The sequence below is a fragment of the Amblyomma maculatum genome, chromosome 10 (genome assembly GCF_055883805.1).
Source record: "Amblyomma maculatum isolate TAMU_Amacu chromosome 10, ASM5588380v1, whole genome shotgun sequence".
NCBI classification, from domain to species: domain Eukaryota; kingdom Metazoa; phylum Arthropoda; class Arachnida; order Ixodida; family Ixodidae; genus Amblyomma; species Amblyomma maculatum.
In genome coordinates this window covers 170,910,549-170,928,262 of record NC_139353.1, presented here as the reverse complement: position 1 = coordinate 170,928,262, position 17,714 = coordinate 170,910,549, and the positions used below count along the sequence as shown (strand labels likewise).

General features: G+C 45.6%; 1 protein-coding gene and 1 long non-coding RNA gene across 3 annotated transcripts in view; one reads left to right on the top strand and one right to left on the bottom strand.

Annotated features, from left to right (window-relative positions):
- The window catches only part of LOC146177930 (protein MIS12 homolog), a 46,925-nt gene that overhangs the window by 3,479 nt on the left and 25,732 nt on the right, over positions 1–17,714 (top strand). For both annotated transcript variants that reach the window (XM_084580666.1, XM_084580665.1), the window contains 2 exons: positions 8,651–8,743; positions 15,114–15,257. In XM_084580666.1, coding sequence (XP_084436792.1) covers positions 8,651–8,743; positions 15,114–15,257 — 237 coding nt within the window. The remainder of the gene's footprint in view (positions 1–8,650; positions 8,744–15,113; positions 15,258–17,714) is intronic.
- LOC146177926 (uncharacterized) overlaps positions 13,014–17,714 on the bottom strand; it is a 78,307-nt gene continuing 73,606 nt past the window's right edge. The window contains exon 3 of the long non-coding RNA XR_014701109.1: positions 13,014–13,150. This is a non-coding gene — a long non-coding RNA (uncharacterized LOC146177926). The remainder of the gene's footprint in view (positions 13,151–17,714) is intronic.

Sequence of the window (17,714 nt, the reverse complement as noted above, 5' to 3'; positions counted from 1 at the left end):
CAGGCACTGCTGTACACAGTGTGCGGCACTGTCCAGCACACTTAAGGCCACACAGTCACTGATGAATGTGCACCACTGCCGTACAAGACCAGCAAGTGAAAGCCTTCATGCAAAATGTCAAACAACAGGATGGTGAGCAAATTTAAACAAGGTGCACTTACAGAAAATACAGTGCTGTAGTGACGGGGACAAGAATCACCATAAGCTGGACTATACCCACTGCAGGGCGAAGGCTTCTCCCATATTCCTCCAATTAACTCCGTCCCATTCTAACTGCATCCACTTGACCGCTGCGAACTTATTAACTTCATCTGCCCACCTAACTTTTTTCCGCCCACTGCTATGCTTTCCTTCCCTTGGAATCCAATTTGTTACCCTAAGTGACCATCGGTTATCCTCTTTATGCACTACATGCCCTGCCCATGCCCATTTCTTTTTCTCGATTCCCACTAGAATGTAATGAACTCGAGTTATTTTTCTGACCTACTTCGCACGCTTCCCATCTCTTAACATTATGGCTGCCATTTTCCTTTCCATAGCTTTCAGCATTGTACTCAACTTGAGTAGAGCCCTTTTTGTTAGCCTCCACATTCCAGCCCCATAGGTGAGTACAGGTAAAATGCGACTATTGCATACTTTCCTCTTGACAATATGAAAAAGCACTGAACATTCAGTGCTTTTTCATATTGTCAAGAGGAAAGGGTAGAGGGCAGGAAGCCTCAGTTTGCAGGTCGGGCAAACATTTCGACAAGTGGACTTGTCTTCGCTTGAGCTTAAGCTAACAGAACCTTTCTTTGCAAAGATATTTAGATGAATTTTTGATTATTTTGAAACTTTCATCCGATGACGTTCTAGCAGAAGTAGCTGATGTGATTTTAGGTGAATTTTTCTAGCTGCTCAAGCTTTCTTAAATTCACTGTGGAATTTCCGCAAAATGCTTCCATTCAGTTTTTAGATCTTAAGCTGCTTTTTAAGCACAGTAATCATGTGTGTTGGGCCTTCCAGCCCAAGACGAAGAAAGCCTTGTTGCCTTCCGATCCTTTCCATTCTAAGATGGTGAAGCAAGGCCTAGCCTCTTCATGTTTTAGATCTGCGGTTTTAAAATCGTGCATTCACATGCTGCATTCTAGTTTTCATCTTCAAGTGGAATGACTGGAAAAGGCAGGTTATCTGAGTTTGCTGTTAAGCGCGGCTGCCGAAAGCTACGGAAGAAGGAAAAAGAACCTGTTTCCCTACAAACTACCAGCCAGAAGAAACTTGAAGCCATTCTTTACATTCATAACATTTCATATAATCTTAAAAAGATTTCAGGCAAATATGGCATTGATATTGTTCTTTCTGCACCTTGCAAACTTCCCAGATTGTGCAATTAGGTGGGAAAGAGTGTTTTGATATCAGGCACGTGTGGCAAGAAACACCTAGAAGAGAACAAGCGTCTTGCACGCGTGAAAAGGGGTCGTTTACAAGATTTTCCTCAGTTGTGGGCGTGTTTATATTGGACAAACTAGTAGGTGCTGAAATGATACTTTACGAGAGCTTGCGCGTTCCTTGGGGGTGGCGAGGGGTTTGAATTTGCCGATTCATTGCCACGCTTGTTGGGGCTGTTGCCCACAGCTCAGCCAGACTGAGATTATAGTAAGAAGAAAGGGACAACTTGAAAGAGAGATTGTAGAGGCAGGTGCCATCCTGCGTTTGCATCCAGATGATTGTGTTAGCTCACCTTCTGTCATTCTCCTCCAAAAAGAGCTAGATTTCCTTGTCATGTGACCTCTTGGGTGGTTGTTTTTCTCTTTTTGGTTTATATGCATCCACTTTCTCCGGTGGAACTTTTTGTTTTGGTTTCTTTTCATGCTCGTCTCGTGCTGTTGTCGATTGTTCAGATTCCTTTGTAATGATTTTCTTTTTACAGATCCTGTTTGTTATCACCTGTTTAACATCTTCCACGTGCAGATTGTTGTCTTTTAAGTTTCACCAAGGGTCTTGTTTGGTTTTCATGTTTCATTTTACTTTACCTGATTGTAAGGTCACATGTGCCATCTGTCTTCAAAAGCCTTTGTTTTTTCAGTAAACTTTTCAGTTGCCAGTACCGCCCTGTGTTGTCTCCTCCCTCCGTCCTGTGCCTGCTGCAGTTTTATTTTCCTTAAGGGTTTTTCTCATTAAGCAACAAAACGTGCTCAGTAAGTAGGCATTTAATTACCAGACAGCATCTTCACGACCATGTCATCACCAACAACTGATATAGTAAAGACCCTGATATAGTAAAAATTTTTGCCGGTCTCAGTGAGTTTACTATAAATGGGTTGTACTGTATTATGGCAGCAGATTAGGCATGCTGACATTGTACAGGGTCTTGAATATTTGAGGCCTTGGTTTAAAAAAAATCCTATGCAAAATCTACTGCACTATTCGAGCTTAAATAACGTTCACAAAGTAGCAATATATGGTCTACGTTATTTAATAAGTGTTTCTACATCGGCTCTTGCCTAGATTTTCCGGAATTGACGAAAAACTGCTCTCGGCGGCGTGCACAATTTTCGCAGAAGAGAGTCGAAAAGGTGCTTTGACATTGTGCGCCATCTGTCGAGCAGCGAGGCAAGCGCACCAACCCGAGAGCGCCAACCCGAGAGACACCGCCCCCTGTAGAATCGGGGTGGTGTTGAAACAAGTTGGTCTAGTGCAGTCGAAAAGCACGAGCATCATTTGTCACGGGGTGACCGGTGGAGTCGGTCACGTGCTCACTCAGTCTAAATTTTGTGACTGCTGCACTTGGAAAATTTCCACCCGTGTTTGATCTTTACAGCATTTGCTGCAATAGGAAAGAGTGGCCATTTGGCTGTGTGATAACATTTTTCGTTCTTAGCACTGTTAGAGGGCGTGGTTTGGCATATAGCACTCTCTGCTTTTTTCTCCTTAGCAAATGGAGAAGCACCAGTTAACCAGGAAACCAGTTAGCATCATGCAGGACGCACAGTTTTGACACAAAGCGTAGTTTGGCTAGCGAATGTGCAGTTTTTTCATAAATGTCCCCTGACCACCTGTTAGCAAAAACATACCGGAGGCATACAACTGCAAAAACATGTTTCCAAGCATTGCATGCTGTAGGAATTGGCCTTTCGTGGGTGCTATGCTAGTCTCGCTGCAGGCGTAGCATTACGGGCTATCAATTCTTTTCTGGTGTAGGAAAGCCCCCCCCCCTCACACTTGTCTTGCCCTCAAGAGCTAGCCTTACCTGTAGACTTGCTTACGTACATACATACTTTCTGTTAAAATTGGATGCATTTATCAGCAGGACTAAACTCCAATTTCACATGTGGTTGTTGTGTTGAACCAACAGGGCTGCTGCCCTTCCGTCAGCTTTTACTGGAGTGTGCACACATTGAAATTTTTCAGGCACAAATGAATGGAAAATTAAAATGAGCCAGCATCATTCATCTGGCTGATCGAGAAATCACATGACAGACACTTGAATGCTCATGTGTCTGTCCTGTGCTGTGGAGCTTGTCTCGCGATTTCTTCATCAACATGGTTACAATGCACCAAATGCTCCCTTTATTCTTCTTGTTTATTTCAAAGTTGACATGGTAGTACAGTCGTGCCTCGTTACTATGGACACTTTGGTTTTCGACCAAAACTGTCCATAAAGCGAGTCATCCATAATAACGAGTCATGAATAAAAACTAAAAAGATTTTATTGAAAAAAAAAAAATGTGTAATTAATGACTGCTTTTGTGCATACCGGTGTGCACTGGACTCAAAATTAGACAGAACTCCGGCAATTTTGAGTGCATTATCCCTGTCATCGTTGTCCTCAAAATATTGCAGTGCAGTCTGAAGCGACTCGCGCACTATGGCACGTGTAATGGTAGGCTTTATGTTGGTCGTACTCTCGAGCACCAACTCTTCACTGGCTGATGAATCAGTGTCCGATTCTATACTCGCCGCCACTTCCAAAATGACCTCGTCACTGAGCTGCTCCTCCACGTCCGCTTCATCATCCGCGGCGAGGAGTTGTTCTGCGGCGCTCTCTGGGTCAGCTGCACCGGCCTCTTTTAGTGATTCTCGAAGCCTTGCCAGGGGAATGTCATCATCCAAACTACAACTTTCTGGGTCCAACTCCTGATGCGGTAAAATACCAGTGTGGCGCCAGCAGTTAGTGATGGTCGTTTCACTTATGGCATCCCATGCAAGCTTAAGCTGCCTCAAGCACGAGCGAAGATCTACTGTCTGCGGCTCCTGCTTCTCAACACAACGAAGGTAGTGTCGGACCAAAGCAGCTTGGTAGTGTGCTTTTGTTGCTCTAATTATGCCGGCATCAAGTGGCTGAATCTTAGCAGTCATGTTTGGTGGGAGAAAGATGAGGTTGATATTTTTGAACTCTTCAGGGGAAATAGTGTTGCAGCCGGCATTATCAACGAGAAGAACCACTTTGCGACCGCTTAGCTTTAGGTTTTGGTCAAATTTTTGCAGAAACCCTCTAAAAAGATTTGAAGTCATCCATGATTTTTTATTTGCTTCATATGTACAGTATATAGATGGGGAGAATGTTTTTCCAAAGCATCGGGGTCTTTTTGATTTTGCCACTACGATTGGCTTCACCTTGTCCGTCCCACTCGCATTGCACATGAGGCCTACCGTAATTCGCTCCTTACTGCGCTTTTTTCCTGTTGCAGGGCCGCGAGCAAGAGTTGCGGATGGACCGAGCTTATAGAAGAAACCGGTTTCGTCAAAGTTGTAGATATCATCCAGGAGATAGCCGCTAAGTAGCTGTTTGAGATTTTCTTGAGACGAGGAAACAGCCGAGCTGTCGATGCTGCCGCTTTCTCCATGAATCCGTCGACTCAAAATGCCATGTCGGTTCTTAAACCTTGTCAGCCATCCTCTTGAGTAGCTGAAGTCAGTCACGCCTAGACAGAGTGCAGAATATTTTTTCACAGTAAACATCACCTTGTTTTACCGAACAAAATATTCCATAAGTCATCACAGCTGAAGTCTATCAAGACGGAGGAGAAGGAACGGTACGTACCCATAATGTTGCCGAGGCAGTGAGCCTTCTCTTGAAGCATTTCGTCGCTCACTACAGCACCATTTGCGCACACATTCCCGAACCACATCAATAAGGATGACTCCATCTCTTCAAACTGTGCTGGGCGCTGTCGAACTGTGGCTGACGCTGCGATGCCGACGTTGAGCCATTTGTCATAGTCTTTTAATATCGATGCTACTGTCGACCTGGCGAGGCTGAGGCCTAGCTTAACTTGGGCCCAGTCCCTCACGGCCTGGACTGACTGGGATGGCTTCTGCCGCTTGTGTTTACAGATGTCCCTCTTTGCGGCAATGTTCAGCTCCGTTCTTTTGCGTTTAACTCCCGCCATGCCAAAAGTTCGACTAAAGTTGAGGGTTACAGGCTCCCGATTCTTTGCACTTTTTTGTTTTTGCCTGGTTAACCTTTCTTTTTTTCCCTTTACTCTTTCTGTTCCTTTTACCTTCTTGAGCTGTTTTTGCTGTCCTGCTTGCCAACTTTAAGGAGAGGCGGGGCCAGTCAAGCTGCACCAGCTTTTTTCTCGCTTTCCTCGCCACATGTAGTTTTTTAAACCTTGTGTGGTGAAAATAAAGCCAAAGCAAGGAAGCGAGGGAGTCATGTTGGCAGGCTGCTATGCAGAGGGCTATTGAACAGCCCCTTCTGGCGCTGTTTGTATGTGCTCCTATGAAACAAACACTGCAAGCTGAAGTAAACAACGGCTAGCCGACTACGAAGAGCTCAGACCTTGTCAAGGCCGCATCGTTGACTCAAAGCGAAGCCGACGGCGCAAAATGTGACAGTTCGGCAGCGCAACAGTGACGAAAACCAGGAGCATGAAAGGGAAGCGCGTTCAGGACGGGACTCCCGGCCCCAGTTGCGTGCTCGTCGCATTTTTTTTGTCGCTCTATTTCGTGAGTGTGTCTTAACTCTGACCGAAAAGCGTTATCGGCTTCGTGGAACACACATTGTGCTTTGGGAAAGAAAAACTTCAGTTCCTGCCGCCACGTTAGGCGCTTGTCTTTCTTCCTGTCATTTCTTTCTTACGCCTTTACCGGCCTCTCTGTTCACGTCCAGTAGAATTTATTGCAACCACATGTTGCTGTTTTCCCGACTGCGGCCTCTCTTTGCGGAGCTTCCGCTGCACCCAGAAATCTCCCGGCTCCCTCCTGTCGGGGTCTTTCTTACTTAGCTGGCCCTCGGTTTGCTCCTGCGCTCCCCCATCCCCCTCCCTAAAACGGCGACGCGCCCGCTATGGTTCTTTCCAACTCCACAGGACTCGTTCAAGCATCCGGCCGTATCTGCTATCGCATAGGTTCGCGGGCGGCGCGCCCTTCTTTCACTTGCGTTCGGACTCCTCTGCTTTTTTTCAAGCGCTGTCCATATTAACGAGACAAAAATACATGGGCTCAAGTGGGCTGTGTGCATTCTTCCCCTGTCTATTGTCCAGACAGCGAGTTTCCATATTAACGAGGCATAAATACGTTGAAAAAGTTTCGTCCCCAGAAAAGCTGTCCATAATTCGGGTCGTCCATATTAACGGGGGTCATATTAACGGGGCACAACTGTATTTGCAAACGAAATTAAAATTACAACTGCGCAAAAGCACATGCGGTACTGAAAAATTCATTATACATTTTATGAAGGACTCTCCACACTAGCTTTGCTGTATAAGATGGACCTGCATGAAATCAGAGCTTTTGGATCATACCAGTTGCGAAACTCCGCTTCAAAAAGTGACCGAATTTGTACGCATTTTTCGTGTGTCTATGGATTGTCGCGCCATCCGGAAGCGCTCAATACAAGCTTTTTGCTATTGCCGCCATTGCCTTTTGGAAATCAAATTTTTCCCTTCTCTTTTCCATCTTAATTAACTATATGGCTATTATCCTAGTAATGTTTGCTGCTGCAGGTCTTCAACTAATTGTGTTTTCCATAATAGTTGTGCATTTATCAACAATCAGACAATTTGGAATTTGGACACAGTTTTTTTTAATGGCCGCGGGTGCTGCCACCATTCGTAAACACCCGAATTTTGACCAAACAAAACCGCCGGTTTTTGATACATGGGCCCTACGGGAAGTTTCACAACTGGTAGTATTAGGGAACTCTGCATGAAACTGTGTGGAGCTGTCATATTGCTGCTGATTGTCATATTGCTGCTACATATTGCTGCTGTCATATTGCTGCTTGTTCAGCCTCCAAGGGACCAGAAAAAATGTCCCAATTAACCGAAAGCTTGGAATGGGCCTGAAAAAACTGTATGAAAGTCATTTTATGGGGTGGACATCTACACGATGGTTGTCTGCGTTTTAGATGAAGCCCAAGTGAGGATGGCATTCTCTCCTGGCTTCATCAAGTGATCTGCATACACCATAGAGGGGCTTACACTCTTAATTGGGGGGAAAGCTGAGGGCGCTGCACTTCAGCCACCATGGCCGCGCTAAGAATCATAGGCCAATGTCCTACTTGGTGCGGGGCAGTTGGTTTTTCTCAGGTGCGTGAAGTGGCGTTACTATGTCGTCTCTTTTTCGTTATCATCTCTCGAGATGCGTACATAGAATGCAAAAGCCATAGTAGCGAAGGCGCAAAAGCAGACTTCGCCAATGAAAGGTTTCTGTTTCCCGAAATGATTGCGCAACCATGAATATTTTCAAAATGTTTTTTTTTTAAGTGCGAAATATTAGTATCTGTGCTGCTCAAAGCTTAGCCAATAGGAGAAAGAGCCATCGCTTATATTGGATAAATTTCACACAGACATGCTGCTTCTCTCTCTTATTCCAATTTATAGTCACAAAATTGAATATTAGGACATTGTTTACGATAGAACAATCTTTGCATTAGTTTTGGCCAAAAGTTGTCGTTCTGTGCTCGGTAGTTCTCCGGCCCATAATGCTTTGGGCGCCCATGGGGGCTGAACTGGTCGTCAGGAAACTCCATGTAAACTCCCATAGATGGCGACACAGCTTTCCCTCTAGGTAAGAGTAAGAAACTCTATGGCGTACACTGTAGTTCTGGACGGCCTTCTTCTCAAAAGGCCCCATCAGGTTCTGAGGATGCTTCACTGCATGTGTCTGCGCATTGTCAGTAAATGGAACCGGCTGCGTCCTGACATTGTTGAAACTGCTGATTGTGCAAAGTTTGTCGATGCGCTTAGTTATTACGCGTAGCTTTCTTTATTTTCCCCCTTTCTTGTCCACTGATTGATTACCCGTGTTTGTTTCTTGTATTTGTTATTACTCTGATGCTTTGAAACGGGTTTCTATCGTTCCACACTTCTGCAATACTTATCAGGACGATGTATTTGATGCCTGTACTGTTTTCACTTTAGAACTTCGGCGCTGACAAGTGTTCGTTTTTTGCCTTGTCCCCCCTACTGTAATGCCCACCAGGGCGATATGTAGGTACTTGAATAAATAAATAAATAAATTGTGGTGAAGCTCACAGTACGGGGATACTGCGGTGGTAAATTAAAACATTTTCTAATATTTGGAAATTTCAAATATCAGTTTTTCAAATACAAGTTGTAATGTTTGCTATTCAATTCATATTCGGAAAACTGGTATTCTAAGTAACAAACATATGCAATTTGTGTTTGGATATTTGCACAACCTTAGTTTGTCTCCCTGCCAGACTGATGTGCCCCTTGATGTGGTGGAGTCGACAGTTGGAGCTGTGTTTCAAGCCATGATTCCTGAGATGAACCGGGAAGCAAACAAGTTGGAGGTAAGTTTTCTGCAGGTAACACTGCTGTTTGCAGTTTTAGAACTCTTGTTCGTCGTTCCTGCATTGTAAGAAAAAATAATTGAAGAACACTGCTGAATCTGCATTGGAATAATGCGAAAACACGAATGCTGCTGTTGGTTGCTTCTGGTTGCTTCTAGTTGCTTCTAGTTGCTTAATTCACTTTTGCCCATTTTAGCCTTTGGTACTTTCAAATTGCGTGCCAATCCCTTCCTATGCCCTTTTTTCGGCTCTACTTCTGGTTGCGTGACGTCACATGCTTGACGTCATATCCACTACGGCACCCTTTCTCTCTTTCCGCTTTCACTCCCACCTTCCTCCCTTCCCTTACGCGCAGTTCAGGTGTCCACAGAACAAGTATGGCAGATACTGCACTATTCCTGTGAGCCAGTTATTCTTATTGATTACCTAATTAACTTATTGGCCTAATTATGTTTTCTGTAACAAGATTACGTCACCCTCTATCGATTGATATCACTCATTAACCTCTACCACTTCTCAATTACTCACAACTGATGCAGACACGATTTTGCGGACACGTTCCGCGGACAGGGCCTGCGGACAGAAATCTGTGAACATAGCGAAGTAGTGCTTTCACATTAAAAATGTTCAAAGAACTTTAGACGGAGGCAGACAACAGCTCAAGGCAGGACTTTCATACTTTTTCGCCTTCCTCCATGCTGAGTATTTTTGAATTTTTTTCATCCTTAGAATATCTCGCCAACTGGCCTACAGCTGTGCATCTCTTATTAAACCTAGTTAGAACAAAATGGTAAGATGTCCGCGATTTTTTATTACATTCAGGTTTTATGCAGTTTTCGCATGAAGACTCAAAGGGGCAATGTGGAACGAAAACAGATTAATACCTTTGCCACACAGTCACTTTCGATCCTCTTTGAACTCAATCTGCATTGAGGTTTTCAAGAAGGATTCAAGTGTCCCGTGCTACATGGGCGTTTTCAATGAGCGTCGAGAAATTTTCCTCATGTGCACTTTAGAGCTCACCGATGACGAGGGTGTCGATGACCGTATTCGAGTGTGCTTGTAATATCAAGAGCGCTTGAAGAAGCAGCTTGAAGTCAAGCAGGCTCAAGCTCGATTGCACTTGAAAGTTGCTGTGTGACAACCTCGATCTGCATTGAGTTGAATGCAGATCGAGTTCAATGAGGATTGAAACTGTCCGTGTGACAGGGGTATAAGAATGGGTTGTAAGGAAAACCACCTTGAAAGTAAAGTTTTTGGGCAAGTTGGTCACTTATCTTCAACATAACTGCAGTGAAAAAAAAAAGATTAGCACTAAGGAAGGAAAGACAAACACGACACAGACAATCGCTGCTGTTTTTTTGCACTGTAGTTCCAAATCAACTTTATTTCCAACCTACTAGTTAAGGGTCCCCCAGGCAAAAAGCTGTCACAGACAGCTTGACTGGGGCCTGGGGGCTTATACCTCTGTCACGTGGGCAGTTTCAATGCCCATTGAGTCAATGGAGATAGAACTCAATGGGGATTGGCTACTGCCACACGGCGGTTTTCAATTACGATTGAACTCGATCGTTGTTGATTCAATGAGGTTCGCGAATGGCTATTGGAATGCCAAGGAACATTGAGAGCAGCCCCGCACTCACTCTAAGGTGAAAAACAAGACATCTTCTGTATTAAATTATTTAACTACATTAAACAGTTCACCAACTAGTTTTTCACAAGTCAAAAAGATCGCTCTAGAGAATGTGCGGCATTCATTGTAAACAAACTGATGCTGCTCTAGGCTGTCTAGGTGCTGTTCTATGGCAGTGCAGCATGCTGCAGTGTTTCGCTCATGTTCGGCCTTTACAACGCTTTGCGACAACTGAGACCAAGAAGAGCCCCATATGCGCTTCTAACGATAGCAACTATGAATGCGGCGACGACTGCCGAGCTGTGGCAGCATTGCTGGCGCAAAATGAATGCGGCAATTGCATATCATTCGTCGTCGTTCCACTCTTGCTTCCCTGTGGGTTATATGCCGTGCTGTGAGGTATTTGAATACCCTTCTCTGAACTTTCATTTAATAATAGCTGTTAGTGCGATATCCACCTCGTTTTATCCTGTTTCACTTCATATTTTTACTAGGTGTTTTTACCCGTGGCGCCATCTCTCGCTTGACACGCTCACTACTCAATAGTCTGAAATTTGCGGTGTGGCATTGGTGCATCTCGATGACCCTCGAAAATTCCAATGACCATTCACTCAATGGGCATTGAGATTGCCCGTGTGACAGAGGTATTACAAGCAGCATCTCGCAGTGGACTTCACAGCACAATCAAAAATGAATATGAACATGAGAGCAAAAGCAATGCTTACACTTCGTAAACAATTATACACACAGCAGATATAAAAAAAAGGAATATGAACATGAAGCTCATACAATTAGCAAATGCAGTGTTTACACTTCGTGAAGAGTTATACAATAATATTTCAATATATTTCATTTCGATGCATTTAAAAAACCAATACATGCTAGCACATTATAATGCAAACAAATGTTACTTGGAAGTTATGCGGAAGCACCTGCTTGCAGTAAATGAGAATTGCTCTGAGGGTGCGGTGTGACTGCGGCAGCAGCCTCCACCTCTGCCACGGCTCGTGTCTATGAGGGAGTAGAGAAAGGGGATGGAGGAGGAATCAGTCTGGTAGAGAGCGGCCGCCACTGAGCGAGGAAGCGCCTGCGTCTTCACACATGTCCCCATTCGCCCACTCCCCTCCCTTGCCCCAGGAAATTGACTTTGCCTTGTGTCGCCGGCATGGCCCACTGTAGAGGTATGCACGGGCTGAAATTTTGAGAGCCCGGCACGGGCCTTATATGCTACAGAACCAAGGCGAGCATGGCCCAACACTGAGAGGGCTTATGCCTGGTCTGGCCCGGCCCAGTGCTCAAATATAAAGGCCGAGTATGAGCTTTCGGGCCGGCTCGAGCACATACACAGCTGTACTCCACTGTTGCCGCTACCAGTGTGCAGGAGCCCATGAGCAACCGTGTGGTGGCAGCAATGGGTGCATGCTGTTTGTGGGCCTGGGGTTTTTCTTCTTTTTTCTGCTAACTTTTGTTGCTTTTGAACATGAACTATTGTAGTGCCATGTTCCAAAAGAAAGCAGCAGAGACTGCTGCATTTGCCGTGTAGATGCGCCGTCGGCGCTTAAACGTGAAGCATTAATTGTATCAACTACGGTCGGTCGTTGCTATCGTAGACGTTCATCTCATGTCAATTTGTGTTTATCGCCCTGAAACTTACGAGGCTCTGCCAAACTTCCAGCAGTTCAGCACTAGCTAAGAGATAGTCGATGCCGGTACCATGCGTTCGTTATATGGAAGTCAACTGCTGCGACGTGTTCGTTGCATGGAATTTTCAAATGCACATTCTTCAGTGGCAGCGTTAGGGAATTGAACAACTTCGCAATATCGAGGAATTCGCTACATGGAGGTTTGTTACATAGATGCTTAACTGTATGCCCTTTAAGTTGAGGTAAACTTCATACTATGTAGCCATCTCCATTCTCTTGTTCTACCCTCATTCCTGATATCTAATGAGACTGTTTACACTGATGAGAAGAAGTTTTGCAATGTAGCTCTTCCCTTTATGCAGCTCAGTGCCAAACTTAAGTTGGAGTTCCTCGCCTAATGTGTAGACGGTAGCATTATTTAATCATTATGTAAACTATTCTATTTGCAGGGTAACCTTGGACCTTGCCAGGTGGGATGTGTTTCTTTACAGCACATATGACTAAACGTACTCGCTTCTTATTGGTTTGGTTGGTTTGGTTTATGGGGCGCAACGGTTCAAAACGACTCAGGCTATGGGGGATGCCGCAGTGGAAGGCTGCAAGTGCTAATGTTCGCCTTGCATTGACATCACACTTCTAGCTATAACAAGGTCCCTGCTTTCAAATCGTCATTGCATCTGACCCGGCCACGCAATAAAGTTAAGTGGCAGGCCATGTGAAGCAGCACGTCCGGCTCCCTCTGTGCTTGCATCGTTTTGCATCGATACTCATCTGCGTGCAACACAGTATTGCTTTGAAAGCAGCGTCCATGTTATAGCTAGAAGTGGATGACCCTGTATGTGGGCTCCATCGAAGTGGCTGCGGCAGCAAGGTTCAAACTCAGATGCTTCATAACCTAGTCACTGAGCCACTGTGGCGGGCGTTTCTGTTGTTGCAAGGATGGGAAAGTTGATTATAGTCCATAGTACTTGTGTCATCTTTCCTTCGTTTCGTCCTCGTATTCTGTTATTCCGAGGCAGGCTCTGCTAGACTTGGTGGTGCATAGCTAAGGAGCCTAGAGACTTGGAAGGAGGCCACCAGGACATCAATGACAAAACTGTTGGCAGCCATGGCGTGGTGAAGAGATGGGAGCTGGAACATTATTCAGTGGAATCAGTGTTTGGCATTGCCATTCATGGATCCTGTGCGTCTATACCGACAGCCAGGCGAGACATAACTAGTCCACATCATTCAGCGGCTCAGTGTTTTGAGAGAAAACTCTTAAAGAGAAAGTATGGTGAGATGGTAGAGTATCCTTCTACCATCCATTAATCACCTGTCCATCGATCTATCGATGGATCGATACTCTACCATCGATCATATCTGCAATATAACCAGTCGACAGAAAAGCTATGTATATATAGGGAAATGAGGGGCTGGATATTACAGAGTTTAAAGGAGCTGACAGTTTACGAGTCTAAGGCAAATGTTGAGGATTTCGGCAAGAATTGACAAGAATTAGTCTTATGGTGATTATCGGGATAAAGAATATTAAATGAAAAATGGAAGGAAAAAACAATGCGATGATGGTGTGTTTGTATATATAGACACACATAAAAAAAGAGATATGTATAATGGCTGCACAGCAACCATAGTTCTGCATAAAGAAAGTGATAAAATTCCAATTAAGAAAGGTGTTGGGCAAGGAGACTGATCTCCCCAGTTCTATCTACAGCTTGCTTAGAGGGTGTATTCGAGGACATGGAATGGGAGCAGTTAGGCACTGAAGTAAAACTTGTGGCTGGGCTAGTTGGTTCATCATCGTATGATTTTCTCTCCAATGAACTGGATCTACCAAGATTAGCAAAGTCTATAAGTGACTGCAATGGCAAGAGTCTTAGCATATTTTTTACGGCGAAGACTCATAAAGAAGGTGTGCCTTTTCGTTGCATCGTAAGCGAGCGAGGGTCTTGGCAGCGCTTAACCAACTTGGGTCAAGTGGATGCAGCTAGCACAGGACCAGATTAATTGGAGTAAAATGAAGAGGCCTTTGCCCTGGAGTGAGTATAGTCCGGCTGATGATCATGATGAGAGAAATTCACTCGTCACTCTCGTCCAATAGCAGCCATTGTGATTTGCATAGAAACTCTAAAGATATGTTATCGCTAACAATAGTGTTGTATGTTTTGTTTGGTGCATGGAAATAACTGTCATTACTGTTGGTTACAGACTTTAAAACTTAATTCAAGTCTCTAAATGCGGAGATTTGTACTTGAACGTGTTACATTAAATTCTTGTTAATTCAGCCTTGAAAGGACCAGAAAAAATGTTTGAATTAAGCAGAAGTTCGAATCATTGAATGGGCTGGAAAAAAGCAGATCATCTGCATAAGAGTTAGCTTATCTGATGAACACCTGTATGTCTCTATTTGACATGGCAGGTCAAATGCGGTAGTGTTTTCAACACCGCTTTTTAGAGCGCGCCCGTTCCTGGGTTTCGCGTCACCGTCGTCCCTCTCGAGCAAAGTGGAAATCAAACCTTCCAGGACCCTTGTGTAAGGGTTCCAGGTAAGCCCCTGGGCTGTCTGCACGGCATTGTTAAAGAAGCGGGGCTTTATAGGTGTTGGCTGGTCTTTCCCATAAAGAAGCGGAGCTTTATAGGTGTTGGCTGGTCTTTCCCATAACTCTATGCCGATATGTCTCTAATGGAAAGTGTTAAGCAATAATCGGATGAACAGGGAGCCATTAATGAGAGCACATCATATACAGCAACAGAGTTGAAACTTGGGTCAGTTGGTACATGTTCTTGAAAAAAACCAGTCAAAACACGAAGGACAAAGAGGTAGACGAGTCACAAACATCGACTGGATGTATGTGCCTCAATGTGCGTGCCAGTCGATGTGTGTGCCTCGTCTTCCTCTTTGTCCTTCGTGTTTTGACTGGTTTTTTTCAAGAACATAACTGAAAAGCGAAGCTTAAGTGCCCCCCAGATGTTTTGATGGCATGTGACTGATGACGTTAAAATACGAGTGGCCATTAGCAGTTGGGCTAGCAGGTGCAATGTTCTGTAGTGGCCATGCAGAAATGCTGTGCTGTGTTTCTTCCCATCACTGCAGGAGCTACTGAGGCAGGAGATAATGCACATTCCCCCGCATGTGCTTCTCCCTGAGGACGAGGTGCACCGGGAGGGACCCAGGGCGGCACAGGGGGTGGCCTCCCTCAGGCAGCAGCTCGACGCAGTGCGGAAACGCCTGGCTGAGGTGAGCGCCCTGTTCAAGTGCTCATGCTGATGCTTGTTCAGTACAAGACTCGAGAGTCTGATAAAGGACTCTGTTGACTCAATCGAAACAGGTTCTTAAAGGTCCACTGAAATGGTTCACCAAGAAGGGTAAGCAACGCCATAACACTGATAGATATTGAACCACCCATCATTCTCCCGCAAAAATTTTCTATCTAGCTTCTGTAACACCAGAGATATCAGCGATTAAAAATGACCCTTCCAAATTTCCCTCTCAACCCTTACGCCGAAGGGAGCGATAAAAAAATAAAGAATACAAGCAAGTTCAAAGCTCCGCCCAGAAATGCGTCACTTCGACGAACTTCCGGTTCACGCGCGCTCGCTCGCTGGCGTATTTGCGTCAACTCGTCCTCGCTCGCACACGCCTGAGTTGTTCGCGAGTTCGCGTAGCGATGGTTAGTGTAACTGCGAACCCGTGGTTAGCCCACGTTACACTGCGGACCAAATAACCGCGGTTATCGCAAACCGAGCTTGGCGACCTCGGTTTGCGTCGTTAATCGAGGTCACGGTGTGATCGAGGTTATGACGGCGTCTGTTGACGGAGGCTACTCTTCGGCACCCGAGTGCGCGAAACGTACGAGCGGGTCTGCTTCACAAAGTTATTCATTTGCTCACTGTATCACGTTTAATTTTAGAGATCGATGTATAGAATATAGTGCCGCCCGACGTCTTCGATTACGGCCGACAGCGCACCGACTGCGTACTGAAGCCTTGTCTTGCCTGCAGTATCGTTTGAACGGCTTGTTGCTGAGCAGAACGTCAAAAAATGCCCGGCCTTAGCTATGAAAGCACACGAGTTTGCAACGCTTGCAGTACGGGATGCCGCGAGCAGGCTCAGGTACGTTACCGCAAGGGTGGGGCGCGCGGGCGCGGCGAACGACGGTGCCGTGCGTGACCGTCCCTAGTCGTCGCTAAGCCTAAATTGTTTCGCCTCGAAGCCGCGGCGGTCGGTGCTTTGGAACTGATCAACGCTGCCGTAAATCGTCTACTTATGAAACTGCCTTATAGTGAATCCTATCCTGCCATAATAAAATAATTATAGGATTAACTCTGGCGACGCATTAATCGCAGAGCTAGTAAGAGCAGATCGGATCAGCCGAAATGCACCAGCGGCAGCTGGCTTGAGCAGAAACTAGCTTGTATCACGGCTATCGCTCTTACCAGCAATTTGCTGCTGGTCAGCGATCCTCACAAGGGCTTCATGCTTGATATTTGGCTCAGTATTCCAGACGCCAACAAATTTTAGCACGCTTTATTTCGGACATCGGTGCTAACGATCCGCCGTGTCGTTCGCGAACGGTATGCGGGAGGAGGGGCCACAGCGGCGGTGTTTACGGCGGTAGAGGAGGTGCTGCCATTGTGCGGGGCTTGACCGTGCTGTTGACGCCTCGTCGGACAACACTCCGATACTCCTGAAACCACGTTATATAAATAAGATATTTGTAAATGCAGCTTCGTTCCGCCGATCACTGCGTCGCTTCGGTTGTTGTACTTGATGGGCAATGGTCGCCTAACCGATAAGGGCGGCGAGCTGTGTAACAGCCCGCACAGAGTTCGAGCAGCGCACGAGCAGACGACTTTCGCAGCTACCGGAAGTGTGTCCGTGACGTCATGGCTGCAGTGGCCGCAGCGAATGGCAGCTTCTAGCAAGCCTTGCCAGTCAACTCACCCGTGACCTCACGGGTTAAGGAAATAGTTCCATGCGACACCGCCAAACGACGACTTCTCTGCCCGCGAATTTCAAAAAACGCTGTTTTTAAAAATTAATAATAAATCGCTGGCTTTGTTCCAAGGAGTTGTAATTTGGGTTAGTGCTCAAAAGTATTTGTTCTACACACTGAACACGTTTATCAGTGGCTTCTTGGTGGCCGTTTCAGTGGACCTTTAAAGGAACACACTGAGTTGCATTGATAGGTTACTACATTCCAATAACCGAGAGCCTACTCTCAGTGAAAATGCAAGCTTTATAAGCTGTTCGTCGTTTATGGCAGATTAAGAGAGCACGCGAATGACGTGAGGACTAGCAAAGCTTTCTTGCGAACCACGTGTCTTCATGTGGGTGCATTCCTCAGTTCGGAAAGTGCAAAGTGCTGCGCACGTATAATAGCCAGCTAATACGGGAGCTTTACGAAGCCTTTGTTATCCATGACAAAGAATTTGTGATACAGTAGAATCTCGGTGATACGAACTCGGCTGATACGAAATTCGGTGTGATACGAATTCATAAAATTCCCCGGCCGAATTGCATTGCGTTCAGTGGGCAAAAAGTCGGATGTTCCAAACACTTTTTCTTTTCGCTACGGGTGATACGAACTTCGGTATCAGGACCGGGCGAGGCCCACGCACACACACACAGCGAGAAAAGCATGCGCAGCGGCGCAGCACTGATAGCATGGATCACGCACACGCGCGCGAAAGA